At 40.5% G+C, this 18,777-nt stretch overlaps 1 protein-coding gene across 2 annotated transcripts in view; it reads left to right on the top strand.

Annotated features, from left to right (window-relative positions):
* Positions 1 to 14,588, top strand: part of GDPD1 (glycerophosphodiester phosphodiesterase domain containing 1) — a 38,045-nt gene extending 23,457 nt beyond the window's left edge. Inside the window, exons 5-10 of one of the 2 annotated variants that reach the window (XM_030185676.1) lie at positions 1,271 to 1,392; positions 5,018 to 5,107; positions 5,875 to 6,008; positions 10,576 to 10,635; positions 12,148 to 12,199; positions 13,412 to 14,588. In XM_030185676.1, the coding sequence (XP_030041536.1) occupies positions 1,271 to 1,392; positions 5,018 to 5,107; positions 5,875 to 6,008; positions 10,576 to 10,635; positions 12,148 to 12,199; positions 13,412 to 13,534 (581 nt within the window). In that variant the 3' untranslated portion in view covers positions 13,535 to 14,588. The remainder of the gene's footprint in view (positions 1 to 1,270; positions 1,393 to 5,017; positions 5,108 to 5,874; positions 6,009 to 10,575; positions 10,636 to 12,147; positions 12,200 to 13,411) is intronic. The other variant, XM_030185677.1, reaches the window with a different exon arrangement.
* Positions 14,589 to 18,777: the final 4,189 nt, after the last annotated feature.

Raw genomic sequence — 18,777 nt, 5'->3', positions numbered from 1 at the left:
GAGCTGCTATAAACAAAACCACATAAGTTTGAAGAAATGATCTCTAATGACCCTGGAAATCTTGTGTGGACAAGCTCACACTGTATTAATGGTGTGTCTTTTTTTGTTTGTTTTCATATCTTCCAACTAAAATGTCATAGTAAGATTATTATACAAAGTACTGGGAGATTTGTGGAGAAATTTAATCAACAGAATCTACTGTGAATAGTTCTCGCATAATGTTAATATGTAAAGCCCAAATAGCATTTAAAAACATACATTAAGGTGGGAGAAAAAAGCCTCATAAAGCTCAGACTTAAAAGTCTCGCAAGCTTAAAATCAGCAGCATCAAAAACTTTTTCAATATTCATCCAAAATGATTATAAATCACAACAAGCATTTATCTTGAAGTTGAATCCGCTTTAAATGATAACTGGAACACTGTAGATAACTACATCCAACAGTGGCAGCAGCTTCAGGGTTCTGTGGACTATTTAACTAAAGTCAACATAAGTTTAATCAGCAGTAGAAAAACTATATAGAAAAAAAAGATACTTTACATATAATCTCTGGGTGCACCACTTCCAAGTGCTAACTTCTCTCTAGCGTCACAAAAAATGGCACTTAAAAAAATCCTTTATAGGAAGATATCATATGCCATTCAATTGAACTGGCTGATATCAAAGCTACCTTCATTGTACAAAATCTACTAAACTTAAAAGAAAAAGTCCATAGAAAATTCTATGCCGTGTCAATTAGTTAAAAAAAAAAGTGAAACCATTCTGTTTTGCTATTAAGGCCATTAGGGTCCAAAGTATTTAGCCAAAAAATTCATCACTGTTCTTGTTGAAGCTGTCTCTTCCCGAGATCCTCTCCTCACATGGCAAGGAAGGGGGAGGTATCCAATATAATACAAAACAGCGCAGTGCCTAAAACTGATGCTACATTTGTAAAACAATGCAGTGGAAAAGGTGAAGTCTCTCTAAGTCACCAGAGTAAATCTTTTTTTTTAATGTATGTTGATAGGAAGATATTCCCATGCTTGCTCATTTCTCCCCCTCACCCCTCAGGTAATATGTTTTTTTCAACTGTTATTTCACTGAAATGAAACGCAAACAATTTCAAGTGACATCCACTTTTAGCAATGTAGACTAGTCTCAGCCTGTGGCTCAGCAGATTGTGTCACCTGCTGAGCCATGTAGTCTTGCTTCACTACAGTCAGGAGTTTGAATTGCCATGGCTACCAAGTGTCAAACAAAATGTTCACTGACAGATATTGCTGTTTTCCTAGAGTGCAGCTGTGAAGGTGGAGAGGATAAACGCATCCCGCTGCTAAGAGAGGTGTTTGAGGCTTTTCCATGCACTCCTATCAACATAGACATCAAAGCTAACAATGACATCCTAATTAAAAAGGTATGTTGGTGTTCCTGAGGGGCTGAAGTAAGGGATGGACGAAAGCTCATGTACAGAAATGGACTCATTAGATATGCAAATACTGCTGTTCATGGATCCTCTATACAACAAATTCCTCTTTTATTACATGAATAAAATAATCAGAAATCCTTGTATGCTACAGTAAGTTTGTCATGCATATTGTTTGCTGTCACCACCATCAAATTTTGCTTCAAAAAAGCCTTCTACAACTAATAAACATGTTAAACCCCAGCCTGCTTGATCACTCTGAGCAAACTGAGTGCACTTGAAAGGGAAATGGGACTCGATATACTGCCTTTCTGAGGTTTTTGCAACTACATTCAAAGCGGTTTACATATGTTCAGGTACTTATTTTGTACCAGGGGCAATGGAGGGTTAAGTGACTTGCCCAGGAGAAAGCAAGGCTCCTTGTTCACTCTTGTGCAGTTGAGTCCAGATTAGCAGAAAGGTGCCAAGCCTTTCCTTTCAGGCATGGTTATGTTAAATGGGTTTCTTTATATACAGCAAAGGTAAATTCAGGCTGAAAACAAAAACATCTGCTCATGAGCAAACGCTGCCGGGGAAGCGTTATAATGACTAGAGGCCGACCGAAGTTCAGATTTGGCATGGAGGCCGGACCGAAATCTGGGTGTGGGTTTCAACTGAAAATGTATGTGCATTTTCAGCTGAAACCCAAAATTTGCTCCTCTTTCCCATCTCACCCATAGGCCCTCCTTGGACCTATTTAGGAATGCCTGGTGGTCTACTGACATCTTCAGGGGCAGGAACGAATCCTACATGCTGATCTGATTGGTCCATATTGGCAATGAATGTCATAGATGAGATAATAAACTCCGAATCAATAACCAGCATGTGTGATGTCACAGGTATCTTTCTTCTAAATGTGAGGTCACCAGTGCTGCACTTCTGAATATGGGTACAAGAGAAAGGTTTAACTTCACAAAGTACACCTTAAAAGCAAATAGGTTAATATTCAGCTGCCGGGGTCAGCTAAATAAAATATCTGGATCGCAGCTGACACTGAAGTGCAGTCAGTACCAGTGCTATTTGGACAGTGGTGAGGTTGAGCTAACTATACAGATGTGGATAAAGTTAGCTCTTTTGCTTTCCTAACTTTATCCTGATAGTTATCTGGTTCCTGGGCTCGATACCACTGTAACTGGATAACTTCCCACTCTGCCCCAGCATTATCCAGGTAAATGTCTTTGAATATGCCACTACCTTCTCCTACATGAGCACGCAATTGTGGAATGCATTACCTACTGCCCTGAAAACTATTGACGAATTAACCAACTTCCGCAAATCTCTGAAGACGCATCTTTTCAACAAAGCCTATGAAGAGAACCCATAGACTACAAAACTACTTCACCAACCTACTCAGCTATGAAATTCTACCTTCTAGACTAACTTGCCTTACACTTTCCTTCTCTCTTTCTTTACTTAAGCTTTGTACATTATCAATTGTATCTGATATCCTGGAATGACTATGTCATAACAAAACTCTGTAAGCCACATTGAGCCTACAAATAGGTGGGAAAATGTGGGATACAAATGCAATAAATAACTAAATATAGGACCCAAAAACTTAGAGAGAGGTTAAGCATTAGTATTTGTCATGTATATTTTCAGGGCTGGTGCAAGGATATTGGATGCCTTAGGTGAACCGCTTCCTCCCCCCCCCCCCCCCCCCCCCCCCAAAAAAAAAAAAAAAAAAATTTACTTTCAGGCCTCTAGATTCCCACTGAGATTTTGATAATTAAAATCAATAACCAACAGCACTCTTACTTGATCATATTCATAGAAATTAAACGTTAGTTTGCGTATAAAATTTACAAAGGGTTTTCGGCATTAAAGGATTTATATATAATTGTATGGCCATATATACATTCAATTCAAGTGAGGTCTTATACACCACTAAAATCCCCTTATCGGGGTTCAGTGCGGTTTACACAAATTAGATTAGCCTGAAATAGTACATTGTATGAAGAGAGACACAGTTAGGTGGTCTGTACTTATATATGCACTGTGCCTAGGCTCCCCTAGGGGTGGAGTGTGACCAGAGTAGAGGCAGAGGAACGTTCTTATTAAATACGGGGAATCACCTGTAGAGCGTGTGCACATATTTACACATTTTTCAGAGAGCTGTAAATTTGTTCTTTGGCACACACTTGCTTTTTTTTTTTTTTTGGAACTGGTTCTGGGCGCAGATTTTCTACATTTTCTAAAGGCACACAGGCATCTTTTTGTTGCCTTTTATAAAATTATTCGTTTTTGGTTTTTTTTTTCTTCACATAGATTGCCCTATTTTATATAATCACACCTCACTGATGGCAATTTCTGAAATCCATTACATGGGGTAAATAGCTATTTGAAAAGTGGCCACCCTACGTGTGGGTAAAATGACACACGAGTTTCTTTAAATTTGTGTGGCTGTCGAAATCTGCATTTTGCTGCTCTTGGTGACAACCTAATCTGCCTACTGGTTAAGTACTTTGAAAATAGTGCATGATATTTGGTGGCTGCGGTTTGTAAGTGTTTATAAAACTCTGGAGGCCCCTTTTTACTAAAGCGCATTAAGAAGTTAACATGAAAAAGTTTGAAGAAATTATTTCTAATGTTAGGTACTGAGCTGGCATGAGTGTTGGGGGGAGGGACCAGACAAGTTCTGGGTGGGTGCACTTACTTTTTCCTCAAGGTGGCATTAAGTACATCTGTGCTAATAGCAAATAAACCTATTGTCTGATAATGTGGTACCTGCAGAGGACATTTTATTTATTTATGTATTTATTTGTTACATTTGTATCCCACATTTTCCCACCTACTTGTAGGCTCAATGTGGCTTACATAGTACCGGAGAGGCCTTTGCAGGCTCTGGTGTGAACAAATACAGGGTGGTGATGTGGTAAGATCAAGTTCATGTGGCACAACCACATTAGGGAATCGGAGAATGGAAGAGTTGTGTTATGTCCATTGCGTACTTTAGTTTGGTTGTGTTGCAGTGATGAGGCATTAAAGTTGGATTGGTAGGGTATGCCTTTTTAAACAGGTTGGTTTTTAGTGATTTCTGGAAGTTTAGGTGGTTGTACATCGTTTTCAAGGCTTTTGGTAATGCGTTCCACAGTTGTATGCTTATGTAGGAAAAACTAGATGCGTAAGTTGTTTTGTATTTAAGTCCTTTGCAGCTTGGGTAGTGCAGATTTAGATAAGATCGTGTTGATTCAGATGTATTTCTAATTGGTAAGTCGATCAAGTCTGTCATGTAACTCGGGGCTTCTCCGTAGATGATTTTGTGAACCAGGGTGCAAATTTTGAAGGCGATGCGTTCTTTGATTGGGAGCCAGTGTAGTTTTTCGCAGAGGGGTTTTGCGCTTTCAAATCGCATTTCACCACATCCCCAGCACTTATTGTATGTTAATGTTTGCTGGTAAAGTACGGTTGGTGCAAAAACTTACCATATTTTAGTAAAAGGACTCCCTATATTTCTTAGAGAAACATTTAAAAACTGGAAAAGAAGAAAACAAAATCTTAATTCAGTGCAGCGACACGTTTGTGTTTTAAAAAGTGTATGTAAGCATAAGATTGTACTCCTCGTTCTCTCTTGCAGGTTTCTGAGCTGATAAGAGAGTTTAAGAGAGAACATTTAACTGTGTGGGGCAGTGCCAACCAAGAAATTGTGAAGAAGTGCCACAGAGAAGTAAGCAACAGCATGGAATTGCCTAAATTGGATCACTATTGCAGTTTGCCCCAGCTCCTTGGCATTCACATGTACTTGGAGATATGCAATACTGTGTAGAGAAGAACCAGACATGCCCTGTGCATTAGCAAAGGGGGCATGCACCCAAGAATCCATCTACTTATCCAAGGTCATAACCCTCACACTCAAAACGAAAAATGTAAGCACATTCTGCACAATGCGATTTAGCTAGTTACATCATATAGGAAAGGGGAAAGCGTCAGACTGTTAATGCACATGCACTTCTGCTAACCCAGCAGTCCAAAATTTGTTTTAAGTGACTTTTATCAACAGACACCTACTCTAAAATGATTCAAGCAATTAAGTCAAGAAAGTGTCTTGGATACATGTTGCTTGTAACAGTTATAGCCTGAATGCTCATATTGAGTGGGATAGAAATATAAATAAAATATGCACATGCATGCAAGATATTCTGCATTATAATGTGTGAAAGGAGATGCCAGTGGAAGACAGATATAAGCTATATGTATATAATTACAACTAATATTCCCAAATTCAGGCATACAGCCCTTAGATTGTTGCTGTAAGCTTCCCAGAAGCTTTTTTTTTAATGCTGTGTATTATGATAACAGTGATAGTTTTGTATAGCATCTACACTAAGCAAGTTCTCAGCTTAGGAGATTGGTGAATGTAAGATTTTAAATTTTAATTTAATTCACACTTTTTCTGTTAAATTACCCAAACCGCCTTTTTTTCTTTTCTTCCAGAACATGGAAATACCCCTTCTCTTCTGCTTGCAGCGTGTCCTGCTTCTTGTTGGGCTGTTTTACACAGGCCTCCTGCCCTTCATTCCCTTACGGGAACAGTTTTTGGAGATCCCCATGCCTTTGATCATAATGAAGTAAGCAGAGCAGGATTAGTCTTGGCGCAGAGTTCCCACCTGCAGATTTGATCTTATTGACGTACGTGAACTTTCCAGGCCGTGTAGGTTCCTCTAGATGTGGCCTCGAAATCTCATACTAGAATCAAAGCAGTTTAATGAAAAGGTTGTGAGTTTGGGGTTTTTTTTTTTCCTGATCAAAACTCATATAAATGTGTGTGCTTTACCTTAGTTTAGCAGTGCAATATAAAAAAATATATATATATGCATGCTCTTATTTGTTGTTTGTTCTTTTTTCATTATGAAGCAAAAAAGAAATCTTGGCTTTAATTTCTACCTTTCCTTCTGTTTGTGGAAACAGACTAGTTACCTCACATGATACTTAAAGTGAAGGCTATCCTTAGACATATGGATGAACCTTATGGTCCCTAATACTGATCCCAACCCCCTGCAATACAGAGTGATATGGATTCTGAGCATAGGCACCATAGGCTAGATGGTCCATTGGTCTGACCCAATATGGCTATTCTTTTGTTCTTTCTGGCCATCCTCTCCCTGTGCACCCAAGCATTCTCTAGCTTTTCCATTGCCTTTTCAACCGGTTTGGCTAGCTTAAGGTCACCACATATGATCACACCCAAATCCTGTTCTTCTTTTGTGCACAAAAATACTTCATCCTATAAATTGTACTGCTTACTCAGGTTTTTGTAGGCCAAATGCACAACCTGCATTTTTTTAATTATTAAATCTTAGCTGCCAATTTCTGGACTGTTTGTCGAGCTTTGCTAGTTTCCTTTTCATTTTACCCACACCATCTGTCTACCTTATTGCAGGTTTTGGTATCGGCCGCAAAGAAGCAAACCTTACCAGACAGTCTGTCAGCAATATCACATACAAAAACTTTAAAAAAAAATATAAAAAACAAACAAACCAAGAACTGGTCCTTGTAGCACACCACTGGTAACATCCCTTTCCTCAGAGTGAGTTCTGTTTACCACTGCCTTTGTCACCTTCCACTCAACCAGTTCCTAACCCAGTCAGTTACTTTAGGGTCCATACCGAAGGCAGTCAGTTTATTTATAAGTTGTTTATACAAAACTGAGTCAAAGGATTTGCTAAAACCTTATCAGATTTGAATTATATATTGGAAAGTTCTTCCCGAATCCTTGGAGTGGACGTGGACAGTTTTCTCATATTGAGAAATCAAGTAGATAGATTATTTATTTTTATTTTGTAACATTTGTACCCCGTGCTTTCCCACTCATGGCAGGCTCAATGCGGCTTACATGGGGCAATGGAGGGTTAAGTGACTTGCCCAGAGTCACAAGGAGCTGCCTGTGCCTGAAGTGGGAATCGAACTCAGTTGTTCAGTTCCCCAGGACCAAAGTCCACCACACTAACCACTAGGCCACTCCTTATTAAGAACTCCTTCGTTCTCCTGAAAAAATCAAGCAGTTAGAAAGATTATTGAACTATAAGTATTTAGACTTGTTGTTTAATCCTTAGTCCTTTCACAGTTGGACTATTCTAATGTAGTTTTCTTAAGTTGTACCAAGTCTTAGAAATTTCGACTTCATTTGGTTCAAAATAAAGCAGCCAGTTTGATTTGCTCTGTGTCTGAATATTGGCTCCCAGCTGAAGCTAGGCTATATTTTAACATTTGTGTTTTTGCTTATTATATAGAGAATTATCTAGATATATGGTGGATCATTGCCAGCTGTTGTAAGGTTTATCCTCAAGGAATATGAGAAATCCCAGCAGTAGTTTCTATCGTTGAAATCCATAAAATGTCATAATTTGTCAAGCAATTCATTTCCCTCCCATGTAGCACTAATCTGGAACTCTCTTCCTTTATCTACAGATGATCTTTGCTTTAGAAAACTGAAAACATTTTTATTTAGAAAATATGTATTAGGCCTGTAATGATCTTAAGGTATCTGATGTTGCTTTAGTCTGCTCTTTTAATTGTCAGTTGTGCTGATTTTATAAGAATTTTTTATTTTGATGTAATTTCTAGTTACTGTCTAGTTTCTCTTATTGTTAGCTGCTTTGAATCTGAATGGCAATTGCAGGTTATAAGATCTTTTTAATATAATGTATACTAAGTCTAGCGCTCTCCCTCAATAACCGGTCACCCAGTGAAAGAAATCAATCACGTTTGTCTACAAGACCTGCCTCTAATGAAACCATTCTGCCTCGGGTCTTCCAAAAACCTCACTATTCTCTGTTTAGGAGCATTTCCATTAATTTACTTACCACAAGGATCAGTGTAACCACCCTGTAGTTCCCCAACTTCCTTTTGCTTTTGTGGAGAGGGACCACAACTGCCCTTCTCCAGTCCTCTTGGACTACTCTTGACTCTAGAGAAGCATTAAGTAACTCAGTCAACAGAGCTGCCATAACTTTCCTAAGTTCCTTTAGTACTCTTGGATGTATGTCATTTGGTTCTATCGTTTTGTCCATCTGCAGTTTAGCTAGCAGCTCACAAAATTGTTTAGGGTCTACCAAATTTCATTCCTGTTGCAGCTCCCTTAGGAGGGAAGTCATGGCCAAGGATGTTCAACACATCAGCCCTGAACTCATCCTCGATATCCAATTTAAATGGAATGGCTTTTCTGCCATTTTCCTCAAAAAGCTGACAAAAGAGAACTCCTTAGGGAGAGGTTTCCATCTTTTCCTATGGTGCAGAGTGGCCTGAAAGCAGGTCAAAGGACCTCCTTGTCAGAGAAGTCCTGTGGTTCTCTCTCAGTTCCCCAGGAACACTGACTCCAATTCAGCAAAATACTCCTTATAGGATGCCTAGGTTTGCACATGCCTCGGTCTACTGGGCGCACAGTGAGGCTCTGAGCAAGAGAGTACCAAGGTACAGGTCTTCTATAGACTTGGGGTCACTTACTCCCCCAACTGGCTGAAAAGAAGCACCTCTTTGATCAGTGTTGGCTCTGATGCCCAGCAAGGTACAGACTTTGCAAACAGCCAACAGACAGAGCATGGTTTTCCAGGACAGCACCATAGTTGGTGTTGGCAACCTCGATGCCTCAGCATCATGCTAAGCTAGGATGTGTTCCAGCAGCTCCTGTAACATGACCCTGAAGCAATGCTTGAAGGCAGGCATCGGTAAAGGCAGGACTGGTACCGGTATGGAGACAGTCTGTGACGATGTCATAGCCGAATCAGAGGTGGGGTCCTAGCTTTGGGGAGACTGGCACATCAGCACCACTTCCACAGAAGGGGAGCAGATTTCACTGTGCCAATGCTTTTTGGGTACCGGTGAAACTGGTGTCCCTGAGCTCCTGGCATTGTGCTTCGAGGAGGACCAATGCTGGTGCTTCGTCACCTTCACTTGGTGCCCAGCATCAGAGTCCTTTGGTGCTGACGAGGACGATGTGGAATCCATGCTAGTGTTTGATGTCAAATCCAATGACATTCAGCTCAATCGGGCGCTACCAGCACCCGGCATCAAGGCAGGGAGAGATCTTGATGTTGATGCAGGTCTAGAAGCCCAGGGGGACCAATGCCGATGGACTGAGCATCTTGACTCTCTTCTGCATTTGAGCCCAAAGAGAACAATCAGAGGACACATGATCAGGGCGAGACAAGTTAGGCACACATCATGTAAATCAGTCACAGATATGGTGCTAACACAGTCTGTGCACCTTTTAAACCCACTGACAGGTTTCTGGGACATCACAGGAAAAATAGCCACAGCAAAATCAAACGGCTCAGTGGTCGAGGACTTTTAAAAAGTTTTTTGAAAAGTCCCAACCAGGGTCTTGGGCCTAAAACAGCTGTGAGCCATGAAAAAATCAAGAATCTGAACAAGGGCCAAAATAAACTAAGGAAAACAAATGGGAGAGGTTTAAAGAACAAACTAACTAAACACAAGAAAAGCCCTGCGCTATTCACAAAGAAAAAAAGGACAGGAAGACAAAAAAACTCTGTGAAGAGAGAAACACTTTGCTACAGTGATAGAAGCTGCGCCCCTGCTGCTCTGTGGAGAAAGTGAAACTGCAGGTCCTGCAGGACTCGGGCAAGCAGGAAGTCATGTGCATGTGAGGTGGGGGGACCTGCCCAAGGCTTCTAGAATTTACAGAATGCTGGGCAGCATCCACACCGGGGCTTTATTGGCAATGTTGCCCACATGTGAGAATACTTGTCTTGCTGTTCTTGGAGAGCACCTGCTACAGGTGAGTAACTTCACTTTTTGAATAAGGCCTGTGATGGTATTGGTGTGTTGAGCTTTGGCAGATGTTTTCCAGTGGTGTATTTGTTTTGTGTTGTATTAAAACTTGATATACTGCTAAACTGTCTGGTCTATAGGCCTGTATGTAAAACATAAAAGATGGTTTGTTTACTTTTACTCCATTAAAGTCCTAAGATGTAGGACAACAAAATGTATATGCCCAAAATCATTTAGAAACGCTTCCTGTACAGAGGAGACCAGGGTCAAGGCTATTCGCATTGTTCTGTTCATATTAGCTGTAGATTTCATTTGCCCACCATTTTGTTAAAAAAAAAAAAATGCCAATTAGTGCAAGTTGGCAGTAAAAAAAATTGTGGTGAGTAACTTAGTGTTCTTTTCTTACAGGCTTAAGGAACCAGAGAATATGACCAGAAGTCAGAGATTTGTCATATGGCTTGCTGACGCGTAAGGAAACGCTATTTTTTTCAGTCTGATTATAGTTTCTGCCATCCTCGCCCTGAGCTGGGACTTGAGGGTTTTGCAGATCGACTGGGATCTCTGGCACTGTAGCAGGAATGGAGTCTGGCAGATTAGATGAACTTTGAGGCCATCATCTATTTCATTTCTGCTAAAGCAATACAGCTGTTCAAGCTTCCACATGCTACTGAGTTTTGAAATATACAAAAACAGAATGATAAACCTTAAGAAAATATTGGTCTAATAAGAATAAAGGATATATTGTGAAATCTAGCATCACACATCATGGGCAACAAAAGAGAAACCTAAAAGAGGTCGACATTGGTATGAGGGATAAACCTCCAAATATGACCAGCTTAGTTTAACAGACCCATAAGCCCTCCCAAGTCCTAAGCATTATCACTTTTCATATGGTCAATAATAAATGTATCCAGATATATTGGATCCAAGAAAATATAATTATTGGCCTGAAGCATCACAAGGCACAGGGGAATCTTTTAAAGCCGATTCTTCAATGGAGAAGAGGTGGGTGGTGTGACAGTCTCTAGCTTTTGTTTTTCACACCTGTAGCATCAAGAGGAGCAATGCAATCCTCATAAACCCTGGGGAGGAGGGAAGAGTTTATTCATTCAGGGGTAAGACTTGAAGACTTAATCAGGATGGCATAGACTGGGTTAAATTTTAATTAAGTTAGTATCTGAATTCTAAGAAGTGGGCAGTTTTGAACACTGGGCAGCTTTGAGCTTTGGAAACCTTGGGTTCAAGGTTATGCAAGCCTTTCTTTGTGAAATGTTTTATGAACTTTTGAAACCTTTGGCTAGTATTGTACAATTATTAAGGCTGTGCATATTCCAGAATGGTTCCCAACACACAGGTACAGATCCAGTAGTACATTTTTTTTCCAGGTAGGTTTATCCAGTCCGGGTTTTACCCCACCACATGCTGTGACTTGTAAGCAAACATTTCTCTCACAAATCAAAATTACAACCCAAACATGCAGTGGGGTAAAATCTGAACTGTCCTGAAAACTTGAGTCAGTTAGCAACACTACATCAGTGTAGCAAAAATACAGTGTGTAGATAGGAAATTGCATCCATAAAAACTGTTCTTTCCCTTGAAGTTGCATCAGTAACTTGCTAAATGGCTACCCAGTTTTGAAAGTGGTGGAGTTTTTTTCACAGTTTATCCTTGCAGCTGTTTATCAGGAGCTGCACAAGGCCAGTTTCTTAGCTGCTGCATTCCACACTGATTCATCTATAAAGGGCCACCACATCCAGGGCAGCAACTTGAAGAAATTAACTAAAACCAGCAATACTCGTGTAGCAAATGTGCTAAGTTTTTCTACCTTTTCCAAGTGTTCCTATGGGTCAAACTTTCATGCATAAACTCCACAAATGCCCTTTAAATTAAGTTGCCGAAACTTGTTCAGCTTCTAGTGTGTCAGCTGTGGTTTATGATGGTAGGACATGCCATGGACTGGAATTTGTGTTTCTCTTTCAGATTGCTAATGAGGAAAGCTTTATTTGACCACCTAACTGCACGAGGCATTCAGGTATTGTGTGGTGTGTTATAGCGTTAAGAAGTCCATAAGGTAGGAATTTCTGGCACATCACTCCCCTCCCTGTAGGTGGGAAATGAAGTACAAGTCCCTCAAATGTTGGAGAGTTTGCAGCAAGCTATGAAATTTGCTATTGGAGCCAGTGCTAAATCTGTCGGTGCGCTGGCCACTGCATGCAGTCCTTCACAGTTTGATTCAATAGTGTGTGCAATTTGAATCAGTTCTTTTACTGTAAATTTATTCCTTAAGCAATTTCCCTAAAGTTCTGTAAATCAGTGTTTCCCAAGTCGGGCCTGGAGTACCCCTTTGCCAGACATGTTTTCAGGGTATCCGCAATGAATATACATGGTATTTATTTGCTTTCACTGTTTCCATTATATGCAGATCTTTCATGCATATTCATTGTGGATGTCGTGAAAAGCTGACTAGCAGTGGGTTTTTCCAGGACCGACTTGGGATACACTGCTGTAAATAATCGAATTGATCTATCTTATGCAAGCATGGTCACACTTTTTCGGGTGGGCTAGGCTGTGAAATTTGTGGAATGTTTTATGCAGCAGAATGGGGTGGGCCTCTGGAGTCGTTGCCCCATACAGCATCATCAGTTAGAGGGCTTAGGGGGCTAGGGACAGAGGTTGGTTTATTTGAGCCACCCCACCCAAAAGGTTGTTCCTCTGCCCTTGTTTTTAGTTGCTTTCTTTTCGTTAAATTTAATTTATTGTGGGAATGTCTTTGCATATTGTGGTTTTTATGTACATTGGGGCTGATTTTTCAGCTTCCAACAGTTCAGCTTAGCCACTCAAGACTTTTAGCCAAATCTAGGTAACAATGTTTGTAGCTGAAAATAAACTTCAATCTAGAAGCCCAGCGTCTGAGCAGCTAGATTTAAGCCTGCTATTAGTACCCCTTGGGGCTGCCCACATTTTAGAGTGGATAAATATAATAGTCTAGTGAAAATAGGCAACTAAATTTAGCTGTTCAGCCATAGGATCTTTTGGGTAGTTCCTTTGAAAATTAATCCCATGGTACACTTCTTATCACTTGGAGAGAATAATAGTTGAATGGGTGGTTTTCTCTTACCCATATGAATGCACTTTGTGGTTTGACCTTACAGAAACAAAACATGAGGCCTAGTTAGTGCTGTACATTTGCTGGCTGTGCAGATATATTTCTGGGATGACTCAAACTGCAGATTTCTGATTACAGGTCTACATTTGGGTTCTAAATGAGGAACAAGAATACAAAAGGGCATTTGACCTTGGAGCCACTGGAGTGATGACAGATTATCCCACCAAGCTTAAGGGATTCTTGGAAAAGTATTCAACTTAACACCCACCATTCCTAACCAGAGCAGGAAAACTGGAGCAAGTTTCATCTCTATAACATTTAATCATTACCCTACAGTTAAAAATACAGCTTTTATTACCTCATTATTATGTTGGTAAAACAGTGTACTAATATACCATATATGTATACATATACCTACTTATATACATCTACGTGAGTGTGTGTATATGTAGAGTGATATGTTACGCATCATATATGATATATGGCTCTCCATGATGAAATTGTGTCGGCATAGCATGGAGTGGCACTTAGGACTTCTCAGTGGTTGACACTGTACATGTGTTTGTGTGAGTATGTGTGTATATATGTATATACATATGTATGAAATTTAAAAAAAATGTATAGTTTACTTTTGTAAATAGAAAAAGATACAAGAGCTGTGATATAGAAATGAGACTTATCATAGGTCAGGATTACTGCAGGTTGTATGTAGAATTTTTAGCTTTTTGCTTCTGGTTGTAAAAATCATTCTGGTGAGACACAAATAGAAACAGTGAGACACTCCCAGTGGTGCTTGGATGAATAACCAGGAAAAGTGGCAGTTTTGTATTTTTGGAACTAGTTACATGTGTTGGGGATTCTGCAGCAGGGCAGAAGTATGGGTATAATAGGGGCTATAATATGAAGTTAAATGATAAGCCTACTTGAGCAATGAAATGACTTGTACACGTGAATGTAATGCACCTTTGAGCTCATAGCTGGAAAAGATGAGTAGTAAATCCAAAGCCACAAAAGTTCAAATGCCTTCTAAGCTAAAATGTGAATTTCTCTAGAGTGAATTTTTTGTCTCTTGTTAGAACCATAACCCAACATTGGGGGTTTTTTTTTAAATTTTATTTCTGAAAATTAGATGCTTATATGTAAAACACTATAAACATCAGTTATAACGTTTTCCTCCACTAGGTTGTGTGGATAAAACCTACACCAGCCTCACGGCAAGGCTTCCTTTGCCAGAAATACCTGCCCTGCCCAGGACAGGATTTTTCTGACATATTAAAGCCTCTCTTTGGGGACAAATAAATAAGCTTTAAGTCTGTGTGCTTATATTTCCGACTTCCACAAAAGATTGGGGGGGGGGGGGAGGGAAATACCCAAAGATTTTCATCCATCACTAGGACTATAATTTTTTCTTCTGTATAAGACCGCCTGGAAAGCAGCAGCTCTTTGAGACATATTCATAGCAACATAGTAAATGCAGTGGCGTTCCTAGGGTGGCTGACACCCGGGGCGGATCACTGATGCCCCCCCCCCCCCCCAGGTGGCTGGGGGGGGGGGGGGTGCCGCGCACCTGTCTGCTTTGCTTGTTCCTGGAAGTAACCTGTTCCGGGGCAGAGGGAGCAAGGAACGAGCGGAGCAGACAGGCGCGCGGCACCCCCCCCAGCGGCGTGCACCTGGGGCGGACCGCCCCCCCGCCCCGCCCCCCCCTTGGTACGCCACTGAGTAAATGACAGTAGAAAAAGTCCTGCATGATCCATCCAGTCTACCCAGCACGACATTCGGAGCCATACCTGCCACTCCGTACAGGTTACACTCCTTCGTGATTGAACGCTGGTTGGTAATTTGTCATCATGCCAACCACATAAAGGCATTTACATATAATGCATGCTTAAACCAGCAATATTGTTAACTGCATTTAACTTGCTAATTTCAACATTAAGTCGTCTTGCTCTCTCCCCTTGAGATGCACAGCACCTCACGCGTAGCATATGATAAGTTAATGCGATATGAAATGCGCAGATTTGCTGTTCATAGGACACTGACCACACTGCTGCCTGCACCAGTCTTATTTCCCAACTACTGGAGTTGCCATCAAGGTCACTCCAGCCCATCCTGATCTGTCTTTTGCCATGTATGGACTACAAACCATAGAATCTGTCCGGCACTAGCCTTGTTCCCAGATACTTTAGTTGCTGAATAAGCACCAGTTTTTGCTCATCGTAACACCTCAATAGCCATGTTTTGATTCCACCCTCTTTTTGTTTAGGAATCCTCTGTGTTTATACAATACAAACATCTCTTCTTTAAATTCAGTCTTGCACTATTTTATCCCTACATTGTATATATTTATCTGGAATGAAAAAGCCTCAGAGCTCTGATAATTTATTCATACATTGTATATATTCAACAGTGTGAGATTGATTTAAAGAGGTGTTGTATTATCATTTTCTTTTCATTCCTCTTAGCCTGGTTTAACGCATCTTCTGTGTTTATCCCATGTGTTTCTGAATTCCATCCCCATTCCAGGCATCCACCCCTCTAATTTGTGAAAAAGTGTTTCCTGACTTTACTCCTGATTCTCCCATTCTGCAACCTCAATTCATGTCCTCTAATTCTACTGTTTCCCCTTGTCTGGAAGAGATATATTTGCGTATTAATATCTTTCAAATACTTAAACTTCAGTATTGTATCTCCCCAATCCCTTCTTTCCTCTAGCAGTTGTTTTGCATGTCTGCAGTACAGCTGTCTTGTGGTACTATAAGCACTATATTCTGTGGGTTTTCTTTTTTCAAATGCTCCTTAACTCTCCTGCTTGAAGGAAGGAAATGAGTATGTTTCATATAACTCCATTCCTTTAAGTCCCAAACCTGTGACCCCCCCCCCCCCCCCCCCAAACATACACACACGTTGTACACATTAAATATTCAGTATACGTCTGTGCCTTTGATCTTCACAGTTTATGAACTAGTTACTCTTTATCCACAAAGAGGGTTTAATAGGTCAGAAAAAGCCTGTCCTGATCAGTTCAGGCATTTCTGGCAACAGAAGCTGGACCAGGTTCATAATTCATTGTGCCTGTGGGTTCTGGTCCTAGTATTCATCAAAGGGGTTTGCCGAGCAGAATGTGGCGATAGCAGGCATATACCAATATTGTTAATGATTGTGTTAAACTATATTGTTTCATTTATACTGTATCTGTTCTGCACTGTGTATAGAAAGTTCTGTACCTTGCTGTAAATCACTATAGAGAAATAATGCAGTTTACCACTTGCTGTGGTTTTTGGGGGTCTCTGTATAGTTTCTTTGATATAAGCTATTTGATTATCACTTTGGTTTTTTTTCTCCTGTATTCCTCCTTTTATCAGTGATTACTCGGATATCTTTTCTTTCACAGTAGCAAAGGTTTGCATTTTCTCTTTATGATCAAATTGTTTTACAAAACTTGCATCTTGAGAAGCTTATGCAGATATACAAAGCTGACAAAAACTTCATGGATGGTGAAGTATGACAGAGAAGTGTGTAGCCACTTGTTGGGTTTCTTTATAAGCCTCAAGTTTCCTGTGACTATTCCAGGGGCACCCAGGATATGCTAGAAATGCTGCTTGTGACTTGGTGTTGTAATACCCAGGGGAGCTGGCTTTTCATTTTCCTTGGTTTTCCAGGCTGACTTTTGAGACAAGGTCTTCATTCCCACCTTTCTATTATTAAGGGATGGTGTTTCAAGGCATGCTTTTTTAGGCTGATCATCTGTACATGTTTGAAAAATGATAGAGCAGTACTCACGTTGTGTGCCATGGGCTGCAGGTCAATATATGGACAAGGAAGGTCTAGTAAAAGCTCTAGGATTTACTAACTATTCAAGGACCCTTCTGAAATCTCTGTTTTATGGCATTCACATATGTAAATGGCATATAGAGTATACATGTCTAAATGACATAACACATGTGAATATTGATTTTAGAATGCCACTATTTACGTATGTGAATGCCACGGGATACATGCAGTACTACATTAGTGTGTACTACTGTTACTATATGTTGTTAGTAGCAAGGGTTCATTGCATAAAACAGAGTTTGCACCAAAATAATGTGCATTAGCTTCTGCTAATGCAGTAGTGAATGTTTATGTTTAAATCATTTTTATTGGTAACAGATTGCATAGTTCGTACAAGTAATTCTATATGTTTAGTACCAACATTTTAACACTGTAACTCCCCATCCCCCCCCCCTCCCTCTCCCCCCTTCTCCACCCCAATGGAAAACATACACAACAATTGTCATGTTCTTTCTATTACATGTTCAATAACTGACTTCTAGATTCAGAGGTCAACGTTGTTAGAAACGGGCTCCATCTGTCCATAAGAATGTTCTAATTCTGTATGAGGTTGCTCCTTTGTCTGTATCCTTTCCAGTCTCATGAGATTATCATTTGAGTTCGCCATGTCTGAATCGAGGTCCTGTGATCTCTAGCCAGTCTATAGAATAGCTTTCTTTGCCATCATAGGGCTCTCTTCACGAAGGCTACATATCCCTTAGGCCCAGGTTTACTGAGTTCTGGCTTGCCAAACAGTAATAGAGGGGTACACCTCCATTTAGCCTTCCATAAGCTCTCGATTTGTCTAAGTAGGTTGGTCCAGAAGCGGGTGACTCTCGGACAGTTCCAGAACATATGTCCTAATGTCGCTCCACTTCCTTTACATTTTGGGCAAGCTCCATCTGTAGACAATCCCATGTGGAAAGCCCTGCGTGGGGGTACATAAAGTCTCAGAGCAAATCGATATTGGAGCTCCCAGTGTGCAGCCCATGATGACATGCGTCGTAGCGAGAGAACGTGCTCCATGAACACATTAGTTGGTATCTGTATTGGTAGATCTTTCCCCCAGTCTCTGGCATACTTAGCATAGTCTAATTCAGATTTGGTGTCTTTAATATGTCTATGATGATAAATGCAATGGTACTTTCTGTTGGAATTCAAGGACAGTGCTGAGGCAAGCTCCTCTTGTACATCCTCTGCAAGGTCTTCCCAAGGCAAACTGAGATCTAATGACGTATTTGCCAATAATGAAATAGTCATTGGGTCCCAATATTGTAATCCTTGCAGTGCAGCTTGAGGTTGTAGTTTACCTTCGTCAGTGATGATGTGCTGAATATAGGTAACTTTCCGTTCTTTCCATTTTCTAAATATCCATATATGAGACCTGGTGGGAATGCTGGGTTGCCACATATGGGAAGCAAAGGTGTCACTTTGTGGGAACATCGGTGCAGTTTGCATACCCACCGCCACGCTTTTTGCGCTGTAGGTAAGATGTGCGAGATCTCTAATGCTGGAGATATGGGGCATTGTAAGCCATGGAGAAGACTACTGAAGTGGTATGGTCCAAAAAGCTCCAGCTCTATCTTTGTTGCAGTGAAATCTGTCGTTCCTCTAAACCAGTCATTTAAATGCCGTATAGAGCTTGCCACAGTTAATGATCTGATGTCTAAGAGGCCCAGTCCTCCATATTCCTT

The sequence above is a fragment of the Microcaecilia unicolor genome, chromosome 13 (genome assembly GCF_901765095.1).
Source record: "Microcaecilia unicolor chromosome 13, aMicUni1.1, whole genome shotgun sequence".
NCBI lineage: Eukaryota > Metazoa > Chordata > Amphibia > Gymnophiona > Siphonopidae > Microcaecilia > Microcaecilia unicolor.
Note: the sequence above shows the minus strand (reverse complement) of the source record. Positions and strands in the feature narration are given on the sequence as shown.